This window comes from Camelus dromedarius, chromosome 24, assembly GCF_036321535.1.
Source record: "Camelus dromedarius isolate mCamDro1 chromosome 24, mCamDro1.pat, whole genome shotgun sequence".
Lineage (NCBI taxonomy): Eukaryota > Metazoa > Chordata > Mammalia > Artiodactyla > Camelidae > Camelus > Camelus dromedarius.
This window is the reverse complement of record NC_087459.1, coordinates 22,477,416-22,504,621: the sequence shown is the minus strand read 5'-3', so window position 1 is coordinate 22,504,621 and position 27,206 is coordinate 22,477,416. Positions and strand designations below refer to the sequence as shown.

The 27,206-nt window shown below is 36.2% G+C and overlaps 1 protein-coding gene across 3 annotated transcripts in view; it reads right to left on the bottom strand.

The window, feature by feature from the left end:
• The window catches only part of TPST1 (tyrosylprotein sulfotransferase 1), a 76,037-nt gene that overhangs the window by 41,020 nt on the left and 7,811 nt on the right, over positions 1 to 27,206 (bottom strand). For all 3 annotated transcript variants that reach the window (XR_004130677.2, XM_031432805.2, XM_031432800.2), the window contains exon 2: positions 8,634 to 9,579. Coding sequence is in view for 2 of the 3 variants with exons in the window: in XM_031432805.2 (XP_031288665.1) it covers positions 8,634 to 9,478 (845 nt within the window). In the remaining variant the exon portion in view is untranslated. The remainder of the gene's footprint in view (positions 1 to 8,633; positions 9,580 to 27,206) is intronic.

Sequence of the window (27,206 nt, the reverse complement as noted above, 5' to 3'; positions counted from 1 at the left end):
ACCAAAAGTCTAAAGGAAAATCAGAGTTGACTAAGAGACTGAAATGTGGTATGTGTTCAGAAAACAATAGCTATCATTATTTCTGCATCCAGATTATAGCACTGGTTTAAAAGAAAAATGAAAGCTGTGGTTTATCATTACGACCAAATAAAGGATTTAAATATAAAGTACAATCATCTCTGTCTGAAAGAGATAGAATTCTAAAATGAAAAGGCTTTTGTTATGTAATCACTGAGTCACAAGCTCCATTAGCAGCAAATGCAGTTGCTATGGACTCCTAAGAGGAAGAACTTGGAAGGGCGTGTTGCATATTGATCAGGTGTTTCTCTTTAAGACAGTAATAATGGCATTTTACACTTATTGAGCACAAAATTCACATTAAATGTTTCTGAATACTCACTATGTGTCGGGTCGTTAGACACTAAAGCATGCAAAGATGACACGACTAGGTCATGACCCTCCTCTCAAGAAGCTCAGAGTCCAGTAAGAGAAACATACACGATTAATACGCAGCATGATAAATGTGATGACAGAGGACAGAAACCATATAATGGGAGTGCAGAGGACAGAACCAGGCCATTTGTCTCCTGGGGTGGGACATGAGTCAACGTGAGTTACCAAGCAGCTAAGGCAAGGGTTAGTAATCTATGGGTCACATGCCAAATCCAACCCTGCTGTCTGTTTTTGTCTGGCCTTCAAGCTAAGAATGGCTTTTACATTTTTAAATGTTTTGTTTTTAAAAATAAAAAGAATAATACTTTATAACATATGAAAATCATATGAAATTCAAATTTCAATGTCATAAAGTCTTCCTGGAACACGCCACATTCATTTGTTTATAGACTGTCTATGGCTGCTCTTGTGCTGCAGTGGCAGAGTTGAGTAGTCGAGGTAAAAACTATACAGTTCTCAAAACCTAAAATATTACCATTCAGCCTTTTACAGAAAAAACCTGTCAACCCCAATCTAAGACTGTATCTTACAGGCATATAGGGTCTATGGCAGGGGAAGGGTGGTGGTCTCAGATGATACCCTTCCTTGCAGAAGGGCGTCAACTTTCACACACACACGAGACAGCCTGGTGCATTTAGAGAACGGCACGTGAGGAGAGCTAAGGATGTATTTGGAGCTGCCTGGGTGGAGAGGGTAGGGAGGGGAAAGAAACAGTTATTTTCTCTGCACTTATCAGATTCAAGGAAGACATTTGTTGAGCGATGGACAGGACAGGATAAAATAAAATAGGATATAAAATAAAAAACAAGAGGAGGTGTGGTCCCAGTCCTCCAGGAGGTCACTGTCTGGTTGGTGAGCTACACAAACTTTCCACCCTTAAACTCTTAAGAGTTGCCTCTTTGTTCCAAATTAGCTCTTTGGGCTTGTCTTTCCTCTCTTCCCATGGATTCTAGTTGGTTAGTCTGTCTTTTTCTAAGTGGCAGCAAAGTGCAGTGGTGAGAATGCACCCTAGAAATTGGACCTGTGAGACCTAGCTTTGTTAGATTTAAGAAAACTCTGACCCTCAGAGATTAGGGATAATGATCACTAACAGACAAGAGACAGAGTTTTGCAAAACACTGTTCAAAAGCAGAGACTGGCAAACTATAGCCCAAATCTGGCCTGCTGCCTGTTTTGTAAGTAAAAGTGTTACTAGATCAAAGCCACATCCACTTGTTTTTGTACTGTTCATGGCTGCTTTTACTCTACATCCAAGCTGAATATCTATCACAGAAATCATATGGCCTATGAAGCCAAAAGTATCCGGTCCCTTACAGAAAACTTTGTCATTCTCTGTTCAAAAGGATATAGTTATTAAGAGAGAAATGAGTTTTGTCCAGAGAACCTGATTTTCTTCTCTGGACAACAACCTGCAGGCTGGATGGAGCTTACCCAATCTCCTTCACTCCTTCGGTCCTTCCAGAAGTTAACCAACACTTAGGCCTGAAGTGTAACAGGGTATAAACTAGGTACCATTCAGATACCCTCTAGTCTCACTGGGACCACAAAACAGTGCCTGACAGACATATATTTCAATATCCACAGCCCAGGCACAACTCTGCAAGGCAGAGTATCTGAGAACCTGCAGGCTCTCCCTGAGTCTTAAGTGCCCAAGCTCCCTTCCCTCTGTAGCATTCACAGTGGAAGGCACCCCTCCTCAGGGAATGGGGACAGTGCCAAAGTCCTGATGACTGAGGTGAATATAATCCTCCAAGACACTCATTTTAAAAGCACGGATCTTCCATGAGTCTTAGTTAAACACTACACCCAGGCGGGCTGCCAAACCACAGGTCTGAATTATGACATACAGCAACTACTACAGGAAACCAAATCTTCTGGACTAAAGCATCAGGGCTGGAATGGGCTGGAATGCAAAAAGGAATGGATAAAAGAGTACATAATCCATACGGCTTGACTTATTAAAGTAAAACAGAAGATAAATACCATTAAAAGTCATGTTTTCAAAAACTATCTCACTCTTAGAAAATGTTTAGGTTATACCTTTTAAAAGCAGATTTTAAAATGTGTACACAACAGAAATTCAATTTTGTAAAAATGTGTTATATTTGCATGTTATATATATATACATACATATATATATACATACATATATATAATACAACAAAATGTTAACAATGAGAGTGATATGATTGTGATTTTTTACACTCTTACCTTAACTTTTCTATATCTTCCAATTTTCTATGATAAACAATGTCTTTCTTTTTTAGCCCATGCAGTAGTGGGACACATGATCACAAAGATTCACTCAGAAGTCTAATAATTATCTCAAGCTCAACACAGCCCAAACTGAACTCCTAATCTTACCCCATAAATCTACTATACCCACAGCCCTCCCCATCTCAGTTAAAGTCAACTCCATCCTTCTGGCTGCACAGGATAAAACAAAATAAAACTGGAGTCGTCTTCTGACTACTCTCCTCTCATACTCCACATCCAATCCATCAGAAAACCTTATTTGAACACGCCCGATCTCGTCTGATCTTGGAAGCTAAGCAGGGTCGGGCCTGGTTAGTACTTGGATGGGAGAAAAGCTTATTAACTATACCTCAAAATATATCCAAATATGATCACATCTCATTAACTCCACATCCAATCCATCAGAAAACCTTATTTGAACGTGCCCGATCTCGTCTGATCTGGGAAGCTAAGCAGGGTCGGGCCTGGTTAGTATTTGGATGGGAGAAAAGCTTATTAACTATACCTCAAAATATATCCAAATATGATCACTTCTCATTAACTCCACTGCTACTCCCTTGGTCCAAGCCAACATTATCTCTTGCCTGGATTTCTACAATATTCTCCTAACAGTCTCCCTGCTTCTTCCTTTACATCCCTGTGGACTATTCTCAGCATATAAGCTAGATAGAGCCTTTAAAAACAAATCAGATCATGTCACTCCTCTGTTCAAAATCCTGCAAACCACCCCCAAACCCAGGCCAAGCATTCCAAGTCCAAGTTCTGAAAAATGAGAGGGAATCTGAGAAACCACAGAATATTTTTTTTCATCCTGTCAAATATCCCCTGAAAACAAAGAAACCAGATAGCAAAACCAAACCCCATAAACAACATTTAAAAACAAAACTAGGTGACAAAGCAGCCCCCAAAATCCTCAAATACAAGTAGGTGGAAACAGCCAACACAGTCATAATACCTGCATGGAATGAATGTGTGGGAGGACAGAGAAGGAAGCAACATGGCATACAAAAGTCAGCCAGACTCTGAAAATCACAGTGGGCCTATCTGAGAACATTAAAGTGGGAGGTGTTTTACCAAACCAAAAGATGAGTGCAAGGGGCCCTTGGTAAGTTCTGAAAGGGGTCAGAAGGCTGGGAAACATGAACTCTTGAAACCAACCAGCCAAAGCGCCTTTTTAGGATGGGCACCACACTGAAGGGAAACTTCTCAGAACAGAAATAGAATATGGACAAAGAAAAAAGAGTGAGAAGGTACAGATACATTTGAGGGAGGGGGTGGACCATGACATCTCAGAAAACAAGCCATCATAATATTTAATACTTAACCAAAAAAATCAGAAGAGGGAGATCTGTGAAATTAATAAAGATGTTCTGAATCATTCCTCCTTTTAAAGGTTCAAGAAAACTATTTTCATGTATAAGTGAGCAATAAAAAAGTACAAGGTTAAACTCATCCAAAGTTATGATGAGAAAAAAAATAACATCCCTATGGATAAGGAAAGCAGCCAGAAAGACATGCCCACAAAAACATATTAATATTGTAACTTACTATTTTAAAACAAGCTAAAAGATATTTTAAAAAATGATACCAGACAGGAAAGAACAACATAAATTATGATTACAAAAACTCAGAAATGAAGCAGTAGAACTCAGGGAAAGATAAGAAATGAAAAAAATCATTTAAGAAATAAAAACTAATCGTGAAGAAAGACAAGAGTTAATAAATATAATAGATATTCTTAAAAGAAATTAAAAGTGAAACAGAATAATGCCTTCAAAAGACTTAAATGTTTTTCAATTTAAAATAATTGGAAACAGAAGAAATATTTTAAAAATAAAAAATGAAGAGATAAAATTAAAGACAAAATGACCAAATGCTGAAGGCAAAAAAAGAAAAAAGAAAGAAAGAAATTAAAAAGGGAAAAAGAAGGAATCCAGCATATGAATAATAGGAAGGAGAAAATCAAAGTTAGGAAATATGAAAAACCAAAATTCAAAGAAAATATCTTATTTTAAACTACATATTGACAGAGTACATAGTCTTGGTCTATCTGAGAATATATGCTTTATAATGACCAATATCAAGACATATTCCAGTAAAATTATGGGACTTTAAAAGAAAAAAATCCTTTGAGCATCTAGGCAAAATGAGCAAATGACTTCTAGGAGAAAATAAAGGAACAAATAAAGAATAAGAATCCAAATTAGATTATCAGAATTTTTAACATCAATACTTTTTGCCAGAAGAAAATGGAACAATCTGTTTAACATACACACGGAAGAAAACAGCGAAGAATTTTATATCCAGCAAAACTGACTTTTAGGTATAAAGGGCACTGAGCAGCTGTTATCAAAATTAAGAACTCAGGGAATGTTGTTTCCATGGACACTTTCTGAAGAATCTACTAGAGCACAAGTCAGCAAACTACTTTGATTAGATAAATTAACCTCTGTAAGTAGGCTGCTTCCAAAATGGTCCCCAATAATTCAGTCACACACAGTCCTTTAAACAAATTAAGGGTATAACTCACAGGTCCTCTCAATTTAACAATAAGGCCTCTAAGGAAGCTTAAGCATATTGTCCCTTACCCAATTCAGTAGGAACCCAAAGCAAAAAGGGTTTATCTCAAAGAAATTTGTGGGTAAAACTATCATCCAAATGGAATGAACCCCAGTGAGATTTACAGAGGACCCACAAGTTTTTGAGAAAAGTTTATCAGCAGCAACATTGCAACTTGGACTGAAGGATACAGAAACAAAATGAAAAGACACCCTGGTTTCCCAATTCTGCTGGCAGGAAGCAGACTGATAAAACCACACAGCTACAAAATATGTGCTATCTTTCTAAAAAAAGGAAGAGGGCAGAGCAGAGAGACATGGAAAATAATTTTTAGATTTATATTGGATTGAGACCTCATCAAAAAATGTGTAACATTTTCCCAGATGTATTTCAGAATTGATATGAACCAGTTTAATTTTGTGCTTCCTATTTCCCTCATTTTAAGTAACAATGTCTTTACTCTATGCCTGTTCCACCACTGTATACTGGTGCTGGGGATGGGGTGAGGACATAACTTGTATCTTTAGTGTCATAAATCTTCAGATCGAGAGCAATTGTATTCAAGGACCTATATGTAAGAAATTATACCCAGAAGCCCCATCCACAACTAGACCTGATTTAGATGACAAGATGCTGGACTTTGAGGTTGTAATGGGATGAGACTTTTGGGACATGGGGAGGGGGAAATGTATTTTGCATATGAAAGGGAAATGAGTCATTGGCAGCGAGAGGGCAGACTGGTCAGCTTCTTCTAAAATGGTACCCAATGATTCCCAACTCCTGGTATTCCTTTTGTTAATCCCCTCCCCTTGACTGTCGCTGGACCTATGGATTTGCTTCTGATAAATGTGGCAAAAGTGAAAGGATGGCACTTGCAAGATTAGATTACGAAAATGTGAATTCTGTCTTGCTCACTTTTTCTGGCTCTTCTCATTTGCTTGCTGATGAAGTCTGCTATGTTGTGAGTAGCCATACAGAGAAAGCTTCATGGCAGTGAGATCCTCCATCCAACATCCATTAGGAACTGAATCTTGTCCAAAACCATGTGAACTGGGAAATAGTCCCTTACCAGTTAAGCTTTGATTGCAGCCTTGTAAGAGATTCTATTTAATTACTGGAATATTACACAGCAATGAAAAAGAATGAACTACTGCTATGTATAATATGGATGAATCTAAATGTTAAATGAAAAAAGCCAGGCACAAGATAATAAATAGACATGACTGCATTTATATGATGTTGAAAAACAAGCAAGACTGATTGTTTCTGAACTGCATATACAACCTCACATGACTTCTGGTGAAAGAAGTTGGAATAGTGGTTACTCTGGAATTGAGAAGGATATTGCCCGAGAAGAAGCGTAAAGAAGACTTTTGATTGCTGTTAATTTTTTGTATCTTTATATTGATGATAAGTACACAAGTGCATAGAGATATAAACATTCATCAAATTGTACACTGAATATTTGTGCACCTATTATATACATTATACTTTAATTTCTAAAAATTCATATGGTGGCAAGAATCTTAGAATAAGTATTGGAAGTTCCAGTCATGGTTCTGCCATGTGATTCGTGACAAAGCACAGAAACTTACTGGGTCTCCATTCCATATCCTACTTGCTAAGTAAGATCTCTTTCCCTTCTAAAATTTACTGATTTGAAATTTCTATGAATTTCTTTGGTCTTCATGTTAGGAAAATTATCTTCCTGATTTCCACAAAAACTTACCTGAGCATATATCTTTAATCCCTACTTGGAGAGAGCCAGGGGGTAGAAGTGTCTAATACGCTTATTTTATATTAAACTACAATATCTGGACCAAGATACAAGCATACAGTCTGAAGTGCTTACCTAGGAATGCAGGCAATTAGAAATTAGTTATGGTGTAATATCGGGAAAGAACAATAAACTGTGATGACAACAGCTAGAGCTGTAATTCTCTGTGAATCAATAAAAATAACCTAAAGTCACTGGAATGATAACACCTAATAATTTATAATCAATAACTGAAAGCTAGGTTTCACAAATTATATACATGAAGAATCAATATTTACTGTACAAGTTTTACACTTTGAAAAAAAATCAAGATGATATTCCTTGATAGGGGCAAGCAGGGCACACAAGGGAAGCACACTGCTTTCTTTTTTTTTTTTTTTCACAGGGGATATATATTGCTTTTATAAATGGAAAGATGAAAAATAAAATTTAGTTTTAGCTAACTTTTCTTCATGAGGAGATGCTACCTGAATTTAACAGTAGTTTCTATTTTTATACCCTTATTCTAGGTACATAAGTCATCAGGTCAGATTATCACATCAAGTCAGGGCACCCCAGTCATCATTTTAAGAGAAAGGAAGAAAACTGCAATGGTTTTAGAAGTGTTTGAATCCAGGGAGCTTCTTGTATGGATTACGGATTAAGATTCCATATTTCAGAGATTCTCTAACCTTTTGTAAAAATCAAGAGATGTATCCATCAGATAACAAAAGAAACACTACGTGTAATAAAATGCCATGGAAAAAAGTATTAGCCCATTTAGACCAAAGCATGAATTCTAATTCTGGCCTTGCCATCTAAATCTGAGTAAATAATTTTGGTCTTTCTGACTGAGTACTTCCTACCTGTAAAGTGAAGGGACTGGGTTAGATAATTTTAATCTTTTCCCTATCACTAAAATTTCCTAAATGCCTGGAATTCACTACATACTCACTAACATAGTACATGCTTTTTCTTATATTGACCTTAATATACACAAAAGCCAACTATCCTTATTAGCAAAAATAACTAGAAATTAAACATCAGAAAACACCAAAATGAATGACAGACATTAAAGCCAGAGGACCACGAAAAAGGCCATATACTGCTATAAAATGGGTTTCCTTCTATCAAATAAATAAAAAGGACAATTCATAAATTTTAAAATGAATAGGGGGAAGGGTATAGCTCAAGTGGTAAAGCACATGCTTAGCATATGCAAGATCCTGGGTTCAATCCCCAGTACCTCTCTAAAAATAAATAATAAGTAAACCTAATTGGCTCACTCTAAAAAAAATAAATAAAAGTGCAACAACACATTTAAAAAATGAATTAAATAAATGAAAAGGTCTGTAATGAACTGGCTAGAGAATTTTTAAAAAACTCATTGATGAAGCTATATCTATTCCAGAAAAGGTCTATAGTTTTCCATACACACACACACATATATATAATCACTATAGATATATAGAGTGTGTGTGTGTGTGTGTGTGTGTGTGTGTATACATATATATATATACACTACACACATACATATACATACATACACAAACACACAGACCTTTATTAGCTGACTATAGGGTCAAATAAAAATATAACATCTACTCACTTTGACAGAGATACTCCCCCGGCTTTCCCAATCATCTCTTCATGGTGTAATACTGAGTGGTTCCAAGGAATCTGGAGGAACTTTAAGAGAGTTCTCATCCACCGTTCAGGATGCAAGACAAGTTGTTCATAGTGAACTAACATGCATTTTTTATAGCCAACCTCCATACACTGGTTGTACATGGTCTCTATGGCACGATTCCACTTGGTCAAACAGTCCCTGTAGCTGTTCAGGTCAAACCCAGCTATAGTAACTTTCCGAGAAATCATTGAATGTACTGATGCCCTGCCATCTCGGACCATCAGGAGAAATTTGGCATTGGGGAATAACCTAGCAAGGTAAGTTAAGGATTTCAGGGCAAAAGGATCTTTATTACATAAATAAGGGGCTGGCTCCCCATGCTTAACAATAATTTCTAGTAAGAAGGCCTGCATGGCAGAATCCAGCACTTCATCGGTGACACCAGCCTCATCCAAGCGTATTTTCTCTTTACTCGACCGTGACCACATCTGCTTCAGAGCCAGGATTCGAGGAATGACCCTGGTTTCCTCTCCACAGCGAATATCAGGGTGCGCGTCTAGCATGGCCCTCATGAGTGTGGTTCCACTCCGAGGCACACCTCCAATAAATATTAAAGGCATATCTTTGTGATAGGCAAAGGTTTTATTGGCTTTGATGTCCAGGCCAGTTCGCACCGTGGTCCTCGTGCTCTCCAACTTGAGGGGCTGGCTACGTTCTTCTATTCGGTGATGGCATTCCATGGCGTGTTGGCCCAAGTAAAATACAGTCACAGAACTAATCACCAGACATGCCAATAGTAAGTTCTGCTTCAGTTTTCCAACCATCTTGATGTAGTTATCTTGTTATTAAACAGCTATTTTGCTCCAAATGATTTTCAGAAATTGTTCAGGCCATGGAGATTCTACTTCAGAAAGATGATCAACATCTAATAGGAAAAGGAAAAAGTTATTTTATCTTCATGTAAAGATTGTTTACAAATTCGTCATCAGTTATCACCATTACATTTTAGCTAGAAAGAAGCTGAAGCAGTCTTAGATGCACTGATATTCTTAGAACACAAGTACACATAAATGCAAGCAAAAATAAATCAACATTTCTAATCAAAAACAACTTTTCTTAATGTAACAATTTAAGTTATGTACCTTGCACAGAATGGAAAAATAAATAAAACTACTTCTATAGTGTGTTGAGCAAATATTTAATATGCACAGGTATGTTCAGAATCTAATCCAAGGTCCATCTCTGGTATTCAGATTTGCTTCAGCCCCAAGAAGTCATTATCTCCACATTCTACTATAAAGAGAAATTACAGAAGAAATATACAATTTCCAAATCTTCAGCATAGACTCAGCTTATTCATTTTATAAATTACAGTCCAGATACTTGGGCTTGGCTGAGGATAAACTCTGAAGAGGACAGCAGTGCAGTGGCCCCTGTTCTCAAGAAACAAAGTCTCACGGGCAGACAGACATGCAACTAATGACAATAAAATGTGATCAGTGCCTGAGTAGAAATAAGCAAAGAAGACAATGGGAACATAGTGAAAAGGCACACAGAGTCTATCTCAAGAAGCTATAAAAGCCTTATAGAAAGTAAGAGGGAAGAATAGGCCAAGCAATAGGAATCTGTGTCCAAAAGCACTATGGCATGACAAAACACAGCATAATTAGGGGACAGGAAGCAGTTCAGGAGAGTTGGTGTACAGGATGTAAAGAAAATTGTGTATGTCTGTGATCTAGCCTTCAGAACAGATAAGATCTGGATAGCACAGAGCATTCTGAACTGAAGATACACTATGACCAAAGAAAAGACATGTAAAAGCAGGGGCATGTATGTAAAACATACATACTATGTACACATAAAATACACATACTATAGAGCTGCTAGTTTAGCTGGAGCAAGGGTACATATTATGAAGCAGACAGCAATCAGCCTATACCTAGACTAAAAAAAAGTACCCTGGTTCCTCAGAGGGCAAGTGTGATACTTAATTTTGTGTGTCAACTTGGTTTGGCCATGGTGCCCAGTGTTTGGTCAAGTACTAGTCTTACTGTTGCTGTGAAGGTATTTTTTAAGAAGAGATTTACAATTAAATCAACAGAATTTGAGTAATGCAAATTACCCTCCAAAAAACAGGTGGGCTTCATCCAACAAGTAAAAACCTTAAGAGAAAAAACAGGTTTTCTGGAAAAAAAAAAAAGAAAGGAATTCTCCTCAAGACTAAAACATAGAAACCCTGCCTGAGTTTCCAGGCCTGCTGCCCTGAAGAATTTAGACTGAAGGCTAACATCCACTCCTACCAGCCAGACTGCTCTATGGATTTTAGAAATGCCAGCACCATAATCGCAGGAGTCAATTCCTTAAAAACTCTCAGTCATACATATATATATAGATGAATATCCTGACTGGCAGTAAGTATACCTGGGGAAATGACTAAGTATACCAGAAAAAGAATATATCCTGAGAGGCAGGACATCTAGCTAGGAACTACTGTGAAGGTAGGCAATTCTTCCCCCAAAAAACAATTACAAAACAGGACAAAATTGACAAGACAAACCTTTCAGTCCTCTAGAAATTGACAAAAGGTATACAACTCAAGAAGCATTTATGCGTGAAAAATTGCTAATTTTTTTTAATTGAAGTATAGTTGATTTACAGTGTTGTGTTATTTCTGGTGTATAGCAAAGTGATTCAGTCATACATTTATATATATTATTTTTTGTTATAGGTTATTAAAAAACTGCTAAACGCTGAGTAAGAACAGTGAGTCTGGTACTCTTGTCTGAGACCACTCTCATCCCTCTCCAGCCCTCTCCTCAGCAGGTAGAGGTTCAGCAGGGCAGGGCCAGGCAGGGCAAACTATGAGGACTGGAGGCTTTGTGTTGGGATCAGTGGGAGATCACTCATTCTGGAGTGGTGCAAAACACACACGCCCAGTTGTGCTGTCAGTGTAAGTGATGTTCCAGTAGGCAGGTGAGCTAGGAGGATGAATAGTTCTAATAGACTGAGGTTGTAGTCATGATTGGCAATCTTGTGGCCAACCACGAGGCTGCATGTACGCAAAGAGGAGACATGACAAGTAGAAAGAAAACACCAGGACAGATTTGAAAATAGCCTGAACTTTGTGCTCCTTACTCACACACAGATCCTTTGGCAGAGGACAACTCTTACTGGTACAAGATGTTTGAGCAGAACCTGTGTCCACTACCCTGTGCAGATGGGGGCAAATCCCTAGAAAGCCATGCTCAAAAGTGAAAACAACTTTTTTAAAAACAATTTTAAGTGTGTATGTGTCTGAGAAGCTACATCAGCATACAATCATATGAAATGTTCACATGTGCAAACTTATAGACACAGAAAGCACCAGGTGAAAGCAGGAATTTAATGGTAAACAGGCACGACGGGAATGTTCTAAAACTAGAATACTGTAATAGTTGCACAATTCTATAAAATCTACTAAAAATCACTGAATTGTTACCCTTACAATAAGTAAGTTTTATGGTATATACTTCAGTACAACTGGTTTTTCTTTTTCTGAAGAATACATTCCTAGAAAAACATTTTGATAGTCTCAGTAGGATACAACAACCAAAATCTGGTTCCTGTTTACTCATGTACTCATTCCTTTAGTCACATTTTGGAAAACATATTATAATGCCAGGCACTGTACTTTATTATAAAGAAAAAAAATTGTAAAATAACAAATAGTCTTTCTTAAAAAATGACATTCAGGTGAATATCTAAAGGATGAGTAGGAATTGGGTAAAGACTGAAGAGAAGAACATTCTAAGCAAAAGTAAATGGATACGCAAAAGTCCTGTGATGGAGAGGCATTCGAAAGTTTCCAAGGAGCAGGGTAAGGCAGTGAGCAAGAGGGAAAGTGAGAGATGAAACTGAAAAGATGTACAGGGGTCGGATCATAAATGTTGTGGAACAGGTTAGGGATATAAAATTTTATCATAGAGGCAATCATATGTGACTGACTTAAAGATTTTAAGCAAGGAGTTATTTAATTCTGTTTAGGTTTATACAACCTCACTCTGGCCAAAACCATCCTGAAAAAGAACAATGCTGGAGGATCCACAATTCCCAATTTCAAAACTCACTACAAAGCAACAGTAATGAAGAAAATGCAATACTAGCATAAAAACAGCCAAACAAATGAATAGAATTGCAAATCCAGAAATAAACGGTTACATTTATGATCAACTGATTTTTTACAAGGATGCCAAGATAACTGAGTGAGGAAAGGGCACTCTGTTCAACAAATGGTGCTGGGACAACTGGATATCCACATGTGAAAGAATGAAATTGAATACCTATTCACAAAAATTAACTCAAAATGAGATAGAGACTTAAATCTAAGAGCTAAAACTAGAAAACTCTTTGAAGAAAAAAAAAGTGTGAATCTTTGTGACCTTGTGTTAGGCCACAGTTTCTTAGATACAACACCAAAAGTACAAGGGACAAAGAAAAAACAGATAGATTGGACTTCATCAAAATTTAAAGTATTTGTGCTTCAAAGGACACCATCCTAAGAGTGATAGACAAACCAAAAAGAGGAAGAAAATATTTGCAAATCATATACCTAATGAGGGACTTGTATCTAGAATCACATAAAGAACTTAACAATTCAACAATAAAAAAAAATGGGCTAAAGCTCTGAACAGACACTTTCCCAAAGAAGATATACAAGTGGTTAATAAGCACATGAAAAGATGCTCAATAACGTTAGTCTTTAGGAAAATGCAAATCAAGAACAAAATGAGATACCACCTCATACCCACTAGATGGCTACAATAAAAAACACAGATAATAACAAGTATTGGTGAAAATGTGGAGAAACTGAAATCGTCCTATCTTGCTGGTGAGTGGGACTGTAAAATGGCACAGCCACTTTAGAAAACAGTTTGGCAGTTCCTCAAAAGGTTAAGCATAGAATTACCATATGATATGATCCAGCAATTCCATCCAAGAGAATTGAAAACATGAGTTCACACAAAAACTTGTACACAAATGTTCAGGCATCATAATTCATAGCCAAAAAGTAGCAAGAACCCAAATTTCCACCAACTGATAAACGGGTAAACAATATATGGTATATCCATGCAATGGAGTATTATTTAGCCATAAAAAGGAGTACTGATACATGCTACAATAAGGATGAACCTTGAAAACACTATGCTAATTGACTGAAGCAACTCATAAAAGATTACATATTACATGATTCCATTTACTAAAAATGTCCAGAATAGGCAAATCTGTAGAAACAGAAAAATCAGTAGTTGCCTGGGGCTGAGGGGAGAAGGAATACGGAAGTAACTACCATGTGGTTTTTTGGGGGATGATGAAAATGTTCTAAACCCAGATTGTGGGAAAATTTATGGTATGTGGATTACATTTCAATAATTCTATTTAAAAAAAAAACTACTTTATTAGGATGGCTAAAATTAAAAATGCTGACAGACAATATCAAGCGCTGACAAGGATGAGGAGCCTCTGGCTCTCACACAGTACTGGGAATGCACAACGGTACAACCACTCTGAAAAAGAGTGGTAGATTCTAATCAGTGTAAACATACACTTACCATACAACCCAACAATTGTGTCCCCGAGCATTTATCCTAGAGAAATGAAACCTAAGTTCACAAAAGACCTACACATTAATATAGCAGCTCTATGCATAATCACCAAAAACTGAAAATAAACCAAATGTTCTTCAATGAGTAAATGTGGATAAACTGCGGTACATCCACTGCTGGAATACTACCCAGCAGTAAAAAGGAACATGTTATTGATACACACAATTTGGATGAATCTCAAAAGCATTATGTTGAGTGAAACAAGCCAGTCTCACAATTATTCTATTTATAAAATATTCTGGAAAAGACAAAACTACAGATCAGTAGATGCCAGAGGACTGTACATATAAAGGGATATAACACAACAGAGTTTCCTGGGATGATGGAATTATTCTGTATTCTGATTGTGGCAGCTGTTACATGAATCAATACATGTATAAAATTCATAGAACTGTGCATCAGAAAAAAGTACAATCATTTTTTAAATAAAATTTTTTTTTGAATCAAGAGAAATTTGAGGGAAAACACAGGGGAAGGAGAAGACAAAAGATCAAGAACAGGAAAGTCTGTGATTCTAAATCTTCCAATTAATGTTTCTGATCAAACACTATTGATAGGAATACATTAAGTAAATAATGAGTTTTACCAAGAAAAGCAGAGAAATGATCCTAGAAAAACAATCTCCATATTTTCCACTTTATGAACATTTAAATTAAATAAAAATTCATTTAAATATGAACAAAGTAGACTCAATGAAGCAAAAAGGAGTGCTCTTAGGGATGCAATTAACTCTTGTAATGGTTGATTTCATTTTAGATAGTTACACAAGAATGATTCCTCTAGTACATTCGTTTCCCCCAAACAGCAGTGATCGCTAAGAACTCACCCTGAAATTGCAAACCTTTTGGATAAAATGTAGTACTATATATATTTTAAATTACACGCAACTTACCAATGTCTGATACGTGTCAGAATCCAATAGGTGACAAATGACTCAACTTCTTTCAAAAATTACCTGAGTTACAATCTAGAATTCAACTATACAAAAACAAGATAACTACTTCTCTGAAAACTTTCCCAAGCATGTATCAGATACAAAAATAGAATTCACCAACCGAAAGTTAACGTGACAGAACTTTAGTTACTATAGCAGCAACCAACAGTATCTGATAACTTCCTATTAACATACCCCGAATTCCTAGTAAAGTATATAAAAAGACAAAAACTGGAAATATATTATTAGCATACTTCCTTGTTTAGAAACATACTTGTAAATCGTTTTAATGACTGCATAAAACTTTAGTGAAAGGATCTGCCAATGTTTATTTGGCCCATTCTATACTATTATTTACTTGTTTTTAAATTTTTATGACTATAAACAACATTGTGATAAATAGTCTCAGATGTACAAACATCATTACACACATGATTATTTTCTTACACTGAATTTTTAAAAGAGGGATGTGCTTGATTTTAAAGCATTTAACACATATTTAATTTATCTCTTTCTCATATCCTACATCCAAATGTGACAAAAATTCTATCGGCTCATCCTTCAAAATACAATCAGAATCCGACCACTTTTCAACACTTTCATTAGCACCAACAGATTTTCTCATCAGGATTACCGAAAGGTTATCTTTTCTTCTATACCTGCCTTCTAGAGTCTATTCACAACTCAACAGCCAAAACCATCGTTTTAAAATTTAAGTCAGAACATGTCATTCCTCTGCCAAAAGCTTGGTATTATTTTTCAAAATGGTCTTGAAAAGGCTTGTTTTTACGATATCCAATACTAAATCTGTGTTAAATTTCTCTATCTCTTTTCTACTGATTCTGTCATCAAAAGTAGCACTGACTGAAGTCAAGCTTCATCCCAAAACATCCCAAAACAGTCGGCTGTTCAAAGCAAAATAACTGAGAATGTACCTCTTAACATCAAAGGTTTAATAAGGACTCAAATGAAGGCAAATCCCTCTTTACTAAGGGACAACTTAGGGGAAAAGAAACCCCTATGTGTCTCAACATACTTAATAGATGTGTCAATTAACACAATTTGGGGTGATTTTTTTTCAAGGCTTCATTTCCATTGTATTTTAAATTAAACACTGTCTCCTCCAACACACCTAGGGGAGAAAAGTATGTTCTATCTTCCTCCAAGATGTCTGAAAGCAAGTAAGACGATAGTCAAAAGCCTTGCAAAAGATACTGAAGAGGGAAAGAAGGGGATTTGGGCTTCCCCAGAAACATTCTAATTACTTTTCACTAAATTTATGAAGCCTAATTTACTGTCTTTAGATGTTTCCTAACTTGGAGAATCACAGAATCATTTAGCATGAGGGCTAAAAGGGACCTTTAGGTCATTTGGTCCAAAGCTTTCATTTTATAGACACACAAACTGAGGCCCAAGTAGCATACGCTCCTCATCAACTCTCTAAATCTTACCTCTTCTTCAAAGGTCACTTTTCACTTTATTGCATATATTTTACTTACTCCAAAAGATTTTAAGCTCCTGAAGCTCAGAGACCTTGTCTACATCCTGTCGCCGATCACAGCATGCTTAACAGAGCATCACGTCACAGTGTACACTGAGCCTTCAAAAAGCATCAGTAAACTAACCAAACTGGGAAGAACACTTTCATAGAAGAGAGATGCCATAGAGCTTGAGGTCTCTTCTCATACCTCGATACTAATTCTTCTCAAATTCTTGAAAAAAAGTAGTCCTGTAATTTAAGAAGAAAGTACAGTAAAAGTTGTCTGACCATTACCTTTATATATCTGACCACTGTGCACGTGCATGGTTTTATGTGCACACACACACACAGGCCTCTTTCCATTACCTTAAAGTCCATGTCACTGTATTTTCAGACAAGTAGTATCAATATTTTCACAACTGGGACATATACAGAGCTGAGGCTGAGCTAGAAGGGAACACTAGAAAATTCACTTTTACCTCCAGGAGAAAGTAAAAGCATTGAAACACTGCAACAAAGAAATCTGAAAAATTACCATTAATAAAACTGCTCTTTCCCAGCAAGTTAAATGAAAGCGTCCCAGAAATAATGCTCTAGAGAAGAAGAGAACGCTGACATTATACTTCCATACATAGATCTTTGCAAACTACATAAAGATTTCTAATCAAAAACAGTGTCATTCAGAAAAAGCAGGGGTACAGAAGCTGGCAGTCAGCAGGCCATGCCAGTGCACATGAACAGGCCCTGGCACGTGCACTCATGAGCACATTCGTCACCCTGCTTTTATAATCAGGACAGTGCTAGATTGCTAGATCCAAAGAGATGCTGGATAAATTTTCCAGCAAAAGATAAATTATAGGAATGTAACAATCCCCTAAAAACTATTTTTCCTTTGTTAATCATTATTAACATGCTTATTCATGCAAACCACTGTGGCAAACAGCGACAGCCAATACCACCTTGACTTCTGTCAAAAGGCCAGTCTATAGCTGGTTTCTCCTGACTTCTAGCTTTTTAGCGAAAGGAAAAAAAATTGTGACATGTGCTTGAACTTTCAATTAATAAATGTCCAGGGGTTATTTTGAATGACAATTTTGCTAATAAGTGTCCAGGGGTTAATCTGAACGACAGTTTTGCCATTCGGCAGAAACTTCAAATAAGCCCAGTGTTGCAAAGCCAATCCTTACGTCAGCTCATGGTCAGAGTACCAACATGGGAATACTTTTTTCTAGCCACACACTGGGGGCTGGCACTAAAACCACTGACAACAAATGGTAAGAAGAATATGGTATACATAGCTGACAATCTTTGGGAGTCTGCTGGGACCCGTCTGCATAAAGGAGCACTGTACTGGAATTTTGTTTTCAATCAACCCCATGGTCAAGAGGGAAAAGAGCTGGTCAAAAACTGAGAACTGGACCTAATGCTTAGGACACAAATAGGGACAAGAGCACAAGTTAAACTCAAGCATAACATTTTAAAAAGTTCAAGTTAAATGAAGTGATGTCTGGGAAATGCTTCAAAAGTATCTGAGGGCAGATGTGTGTGTGTGGGGGGAGAGGGGATTATATATGAAAGCAGATGACTATGAGTTAATAACTGTCGAAGCTGAGTGATGGGCACTTGAGGGTTCAATATGATTTTCTATTTTTGCATATGTTTGAAAACTTTCATAATAAAGACTTAAATGAAATAAAACAAAATAAAAAGTTTAAGTTACCGAGTTCTAACCTTCTTGGATCTATAAATCAGAGGGCCACTGTAGGCTAAACATTCCTATACTAGATTCTTCACTCATGTTCTTCACTCATGTTTATCTTCTCTTTACATCATCCACGAGACGGAACACAAAGAAAAGAAAAAAAAATTTGCTCAAATTATATACTCTCATTCAGTAATTCAATTATACAATTTTTCTACCAACCTCCTAACTTTTAGGATTAAAAGTAACTAGAATAGGAAAAGGAGAAAATAAGATGGCATTGAAATAATGTAAAAGCAGCCTGATATATTAGAAGACCTGGGCTCTCCTCTGAAATCCGTTTTTTCTTAGCCATATAGAACTAGATAAAATCACTGAGCATTGATTCCCTCATTCATAAAAGAGGGATAGTGATAATCAAACTCTTTTCCACATGTAATTAGAGTAGAAATTATCAGATGTAAGACTGGAGAGAAAATGCAAAAGATAAAGGAACACCAAGTTCTCTTTCACAGTGCTGCTGTGACAATCAAGTGGATAACATGCTCAAGGACTTCTAAAGCTCACAGGCCTGTGGCAACTGTCAGACACTGGCTGTTGCTCATCCTGCAACCTCACCTCTTGCTTGGCACTCCTTCCATGAAGCTGGTCCCCTGCAGGATCACCCCACATCTGCACCAGGTACCTCCACACCTGGCCTCTGCTTATGCTGCCGCCTCTTGTGCCAGAACCCTTTCTCTTTTTCTTACAGGCCTCCTCAGTGCTCTATTCCCAAATCCCTCCCCACAAAATCAATTGTTCCCTCTTCTGTAACTTCAAGCACTTGGCAAAAACACACTGGTTTGCACGCTCATGCACTGTACTGTGGTTAGCTTACCCCACTAAACTATAAGCTTCTTTAAAGCACAAATTAAAACACATTCATCATCTATGCAGTGGGTCTTTATTATCAGATAAAATACACTAAGGAATTTACAGATGAATAAGCACCTAATGAAATCTCTCTTAAATCTCCTTAAAATACCCACAGAATGATCTGAAACAAAGCAAATGCTCAACAAATAATATCAAAAATGAAACAAGGAACTACACACAAATAAGAACAAAGTAATCTAGAAGCCATGAAAAAATTCTACAGTCCCAATCATTATCCCAACAGGATTTTTTTTAACTGAATCTACAAAATTCATTGCAGATGGGAAAAATAGTTTTTCCAAGACTTTGGAAAGAGCCATAGGATAGTAAGGTATCAACAAAAGTATTTTAACTGTTATGATACTAATAGTAATCACTGGAACAAAATAGAAGACCTAGAAAAAAAATAGCCTCAACTATGTATACAAATTTAAAATGCATCAAAAGCAAACATCACAAAATAGTCACAAAATATTATTTAATTTGTGGTACTGGGTTCCCTTATCCACACTTCCGCACTCACCCTGCTTCATCTATGGCCACCCTCTATTCATATTCCGATGCCTCACAAATCTATCTGCAACCAAAACTTCTATGCCAAATCCCAAGACCTCATCATTCAAAGGCCAAGGGACAAACTCTATCTGGATGTTCCGCTGGACATGTCAAATTCAAGTAACATCAAATGGAACAAATCTTTCATAGAAAATCGATTCACCTCTTCAGTTTCCTCTACTGGTAAATGAACCACTTCCTCCCAAATGCCCAAGCTAAAAATCTGGGAGCCTTTATGTGGTTTCTCCCTTAACCTCTCCATTGGTAACCAGTAGAGTCCTGTCAATTCTTCCTCCTTCCTACCTCTTAAATCTATTCTCCTCCCTTTTCTTCCCCTGCTGGTATGGCTCTAATCCTCACCCTCATCTTATTCTCCAGAATAACTCCACAACCTCCTGACTGATACTCTCTGACTTCCTTTAATCAGTTCATTCACTATCCTGTTTCAGGAGTGATCTTTCTAAAATGTAAACATACTTATGACACTCTCCGCTTAAAACCCTTCAATGACTTTCTACTTCTTTCAGAAAAAAAATCCTCACCATAACATGTAAGGCCCTTCATGATCCAGCCCCTGCCTGCCCCTCAGCCTCTTCTTTAATCACTTCCCATCCCCAGCACCCCTCTCCTGCACTCTCACTCAACGCTGCTTCTAGCTTGAACAACCTGCAGCACCTCTTACTCGTAACTCCCACTCACCCTTCAATATTGTTTCAATACTATTTCCTCTAGGAAGCTTTCCTGACAGCTCTCTGCCTTGTACGACACAGCTGTCCTTCCTAGCGCCCTTGCACTTAACCCATATCATATTTCTCCTTATACAATTTGCCTTTTTTTTCAGTAGGTTGTAAGTGCTTTGAAAGTAGGAGCTTTTTTTTTTTTTTTTTTTTTTTTTTTAACAGAGGGGATAGAACCCAGGACCACGTGCATGCTAAGCATGAGCTCTACTACTGAGCTATTACCCTGCCCCCATGAAAGTAGGGACTTTTGAATGAGTTAATGGATTCTTGATTCCAATAAGTTAATGTAACTAGATTCTGTAAGTGTGATTAGTTGTGAATTCTTGGAAGGTAGTGACTATACTTTATTTTTTTCAGTTTTCCCCTTAGCATATAACATAAAATGCTGTATGTATACTCAGTGCACAAATTGAGTGATCCCACTAAAACTTTCATTCTCACTAAATCTCCAGACAGTGAACACTTTCCTATTAGAATACTGTCTTTCCTCCTGAATCCTGTGTTAAAATATGGTTTGACTATATTCAGAAAAACTAAAGTACAAAGTTCACCTCTTGTTTTTTCCCCCTCTGATCCTTGCTCTTCTAAACCTACTTTCTTTATTGATCAGTCTATTTCATCTGTCTCTATCATTTCATATTCTCATCGATGAATAAATCAGAATCTCATTTTTTCGTACTTAGACTCACTGCAACAAATCAAAAGGTAAAGTAACATTTCTGTCCTAGAATCATTTTACATGTGAGGAAACTGAAGCTCAGAAAAAACCAAGTAACTCATTAAAGGCATTGATATTTGGCAAATTGTTAACCAAGTTGGAACCCAGGTCTGACTAAAACTATGAGGGCTACCTCATGGTGCTTCGCAGACATTTGGCTTGGTATGAACAAAAAGCTACGTATGAAACACAGATGTTGCAAATGAAGTGAATTTAAGACTGACACTGTTACAAGTCTTTTGTTAGCATACGGTTTTAAAAATGTACCTAGCTTTTGAATTATCCAATTTCAATCATCTTACATCAAATCAGAATGATAGAAAACTCTAAATCCATGTATGCTTTCTGCTTTATTTGCATAAATAAGCAGCATGTATTTCTGCACACTTTCTGCAAGTTCCTGCTGATTTCACCTAAATGGGATTAAGAATGGAGAGCTAGATCTGGTCCTAAAAGACAACAGACATAAATGGAGGCTAGAAACTAGCATGTCAAGTAGCTCTATCTTTCCTGTGGTGTTTTTTTTTTTTTTAATCAGTTTAGCTTTGCTTTAGCACAGTCACTCTCCAATGTAAATAAGCTTCTGTCATGAGAAGTTATGTCTCTAACACAGTTACTCAGAGCTGGAATTCTGTGATCATCTCTATAAAAAGCTAGGCATCAAGTCTATGATCAGAAACCACTACTATAACAATCTCTATGGGAAAAACAGAACTTTGCCTTTACAGTTTTATCTTCCTGTACCTTACCAAGGATTATGTAGTATAGAGTGTGTACAACCATATATTGTTATTTTATTTTTCCAGGGTAGACATTTTCCTTCAGATCAATGGTAAATGAATAAAATGCAATTCCTAGTAACAAATACCTAAAATGTGGAGAATTCTTGCTGTGAAACCTTACTCCTACACTTCAATTAAACAAATGTTTACTGAGCATATAAATGAGTATGATTCATCATTTGCCGTCAAAGAGCTAGCAACTTAGCAGGGAGAAAAGACAAGAAACTATATACTACATGATGAAATTATGAGAAGATCATACAAAAGTATGAAAAAAGAATACAAGTTTCTCAAGAAAGGATCACATCCATGGGCTCATAAAAGGCTATACAAAGAAAATTACAAAATGAATCTTAGAAGATAAGCAGGACTCCCACTGTGGGAGTGAGAGAAGAGTGTTTTGAGCAGAGAAAGTAAGAAAACAAGAACCCTCAATGTGGAAGAGGATAGCACATATTCAGAAAATATTAAATAATCAGCTTAACCAGACGGTAGAACAGCAGCAAAGAAAACTGGAAAAACAGAAATGTATAACCTTGAAGCTGTCAGTAACCTAAAAAAGTGCTAAAATCTAATGCATGAAACTCTTCTATTACATAACTGTAACAAAGAGTGGAGGAAGCACATCCAGCATGGAAGAGTAAGGACCTCTAAAAGTCTGATTCTTCCATAAAAATAATGAGAACACTAGCAAAAGTCAACTTTTTCAGAAATCTGAAAATTAACCAAAGGTTTGCAACAATCCAAGGAACATTTATTCATGAAAAACAGCTGACTTACAGTAAGCAGAGCAAGCTTTACGGCATTTCAGTTTGCCGTATTTCCCTCTCCCCAGCTCCATAGAAGCCTTGGAAACCAACAATCTGCAAACGTGGTAGCTGTAAGTAACAGCCACCGAGTAGCTACTTCAGGGAGCAGAAGAGGTTAGGTGCTCCCCACAAAACTACATCTCCAAAGAACTGTCACTATTTAACCTGTTTAGCAGCTCACTGGAAAAGCGCCATTTTCAGGGCTTATCTTTACTGGGCATGAATCAGAGCACCCTCAATGTGAACAATTCTATCCTCAGGCATTTATTAAAATAATCATTTTTTTCATGCCACAGCTATCTGCAGTGGCAGTAATAGCTGGGGCAAACAATACATTGATCCAAAAACTTAAAAGATAAAACTGAGGAATGAGAGGTATATAGAGGGTTTAGAAAAGCTCCAACATATCCTTAGGAATCTAGAAGGCATGCACAAGCCCAGGAAAGACCTAGGAAGCTCCTATTCTCTCACTTTTGGCTGACCTTGATGTTCTATACAAGCAGGAAGTAAAGGCTAAGGCACAGTGTAAACTGCTAGTGCATGAAGAGAGCCACCACACACACACACACACACACACACACACAGCACCTCAACAAGGCTGGGAGACTTATAGATTTAAAACATTTAAGGAAATCTGTCCAATCATTAGCTAACCACTAAGCTAACCAAGCAGAGACTTCAGCAGCTACACAGAACAAAGAGTACATACTACAGAATTAGTCCAAAAAAGTAATAAAACAAGCAGCAACAACAACAAACACTGGGAGAGAGGGAGACATCCAGAATAGCTACATTATATTATTCAAAATGTTCATTTTTCAACAAAAACTATGAGACACACAAAGAAACAAGAGAGTACATACACGGGGGGGGGGGGGGGGGGAAAGTAGTCAACAGAAACTATCCCTGAAGAAGACAAGATGTTGGACTTACTAGACAGAGACTTTAAATCAGCTATTGTAAATATGCTCAAAGGACTAAAGGAAACCATGTCTAAAGAATTAAAAGGAATTATGAGAATGATTTCTCACCAAATAGGGAATATCAATAGAGAAAAATTATTTTTTTAAAAAAAGAACTAAATAGGAATTCTAGAGTTGAAAAGTACAATAATTAAAATAAAAACTTCACTAGAGCAGCTCAACAGCAGACTTAAGCTACTAGAAGAATCTGCAAACTTAAAGACAGACTGATTTTCCAGTCTGAAGAATTAGAAAGAAAAAAGAATGAACAAAAATGAACTCAGCCTCAGATCTATGGGATATCATCAAGCACACCAAAATATGCAGAATACAAGGTATATAGAGGGTTTAGAAAAGCTCCAATATATCTTTAGGAATCTAGAAGGCATACACAAATACAGGAGGAGACAAATACAGGGAAAAAATTAGATTTATATAAATAAGGGCTGGAAACATCCTGAATTCAATGAAATACATTAATCTAAACATCCAAGGAACTAGATAAATATCAAGTAAGGTAAAATCAGAGAGATGTATAGCTAGACACATTATAATCAAACTGTCAGAAGCCAAAGAGAGGATTTTAAAGGTACCAAGAAAAAAGTGACTCATCATATATAAAATCTTTAATAAGTGTGTGTGTGGTGGCTCTCTTCATGCACCAGCAGCTGACTTACCAAAATCACTGAGGCCAGACACAGTAGGATGACATATTCACAGTAATAAAAGAAAAGACTATCAATCAAAAATTCTATATGCAGCAAAACTATCCTTCAAAAGCTTCAAAAGATGAAGGAGAAATTAAGACATCCCCAGTAAACAAAACTTGAGAATTCATCACTGGAAGGGCTGCTGCACAAGAAATAAAGGGTCTTTAATGCTGAAATGAAGACATTAGACAGTAACCCAAATCCACATGAAGAAATAAACAGCACCAATAAACTACCCAAAAAGCCAGTATAAACAGATTTTATTTGTACCTCTTTTCCTATCTGAATTAAAAGACAACTTCATAGAGCAATAATTATAAAACTGTTAATGGGATTTTAATGTAAGATATGCAATCTGAATGACAATAAGAACACAAAGAAGGGGGAAATGAACAGAACTCCATTAAAACAAAGTTTTTGCATACTACTGAAATTAAGTTGGTATCAATCCAAAATAGACTGCTCTAAGATATTAACTGTAATTACCAGGAAAATAAAGAAAATTATGATAAAGGAAATAACAAGCTAATTAAAATCTATACTGGAAAATATTTAATACAAAAAAGGCAGTAATGGAGAAAAAAACAAAAAAGTCATAAGACATACAGAAAACAAATAGCAAAATGTAAAATATTTATCCTAATATACTAGAAATTATATTAAATGTAAATGGATTAAACAATCCAGAGGTGAGGACTGGCAGAATGGACCACAACCAAAAGAAAAACATCATCCTAATACATGTTTTCTACAAGACATACTTTAAATTAAAAGACTAAATGGGCTGAAAGCAAAAGGAGAGGAATGACATCATGCAAATAGTAACCAAAAGGCTCTGGAGTAGTTACACTAAAATCAGATACACTGCATTATAAGATAAAATTTGTTACTAGAAACAAGGAACATTTTATAATTATAAAATGGCAAGTTCTTCAAGAAGATACAACAATTATAAATACATATGCATGCACCTAATAACAGCACTCCCAAATATAAGAACAACTGACAGAACTGAGGAGAAATAGACAATTGAACAATAATAGTTGGAGACTTCAATACTCTGCTTTCAATACAGATGAAACAACCAGATAAAAGGTCAGCAAGGAAACAGAAGACTTGAACAACACTACAAACCAACTAGATCTAGCAAACATCTATAAAACAGTCCAAGCAACAACAGCAGATTATACATTGTTTTCAAGTGCACATGTAACATTCCCTAAAACAGGCCATAAAAGAAGTCTCAGTAAATTTAAAGGACTGAAATCATACAAAGTATATTCTCCAACAGCAAAATGAAATTAGAACACAATAACAGGAAAAAAGTTTGGGAATTCTTAAAGATGTGAAAATAAACACTACTCCCCTAAACAACCAATGAGCCAAAGAAGAAATCATAAGGGAAGTTAGAAAATACTTCGAGATAAAAACACAAAACTTATGGGGTGTAACCAAAGTAGCAGGAGTCATGCTATGAGGAAAATTTATAGCTGTAAACACCTATATTTAAAAAAAGAAATCAAGTCAACATGTTATATATCTTAAATTTACACAATACTATCTGTCAATTATATCTGAATTTCTTAATAAATGTCTACTTTTTAATATTAAAAAGATATCAAATCAACAACCTAACTGTCCACTTCAGAGAAAGAAGAACTAAACCCAAAGCCAGGAGACATTAGGAAATAATTAGACTACAGTGAAATAAATACAGTACAGAAAAAAATAGAGAAAATCAACAAAACAAAGAGTTGGTTTTTTGAAAAGACCAACAGAATTGACAATCATTTAGCTTGACTGAGCAAGAATAAAAGAGAGAAGACTCAAATTACTAAGATCAGTAATTACTACCAACTTTACATAAATAAAAATGATTATAAAGAATTATGGGGAACACTATAAACAACTGTAATCTAACAAATTTTAAAACCTAGATAAAATGAACAAATTCCTAGAAGACATAAACTACTAAAATCAACGCAAAAAGAAGTAATTTGAATAAAGCTATAACAAGTAAAGAAATTGAATTAGTAATCAAAAACTACTACATAAAGAAAAGCCCAGGACCAGATGGCTTCACTGGTGAATCCTACCAAACATTAAGAATGAACACTAACCCTTAACAAATTCTTCCAAAATACAGAAGAGATGGTAACACTTTTCAACTCATTCCATGAAGCTGGTTTTCCTGATTCTAAAACCAGATGAAGACAATACAAGAAAAGAAAACTACAAACAAATATTTATTATATAAATGCAAAAATCCTCAACAAAATACCAGTAAACCAAACGCAGCAACGTATATAAACACATACCATGACCAAGTTTGGTGCATCCAGCTATGCAAAGTTATTTCAATATATGAAAATCAATTAACATCATACAACATATTAATAGAATAAAAGACCAAAAATCACATAATTTCAACAGGCACTGAAAAAGCATCTGACAAAATCCAGCATCCCTTCACGATAAACACAATCAATAAACTAGAAACAAAACATCATTAACCTGAAAAAGGACACCTAAGAAAATCCACAGCTGATTTCATATATAACGCTTCCCTCTAAGATCAAGAACAAGACAGGATGTCCACTCTC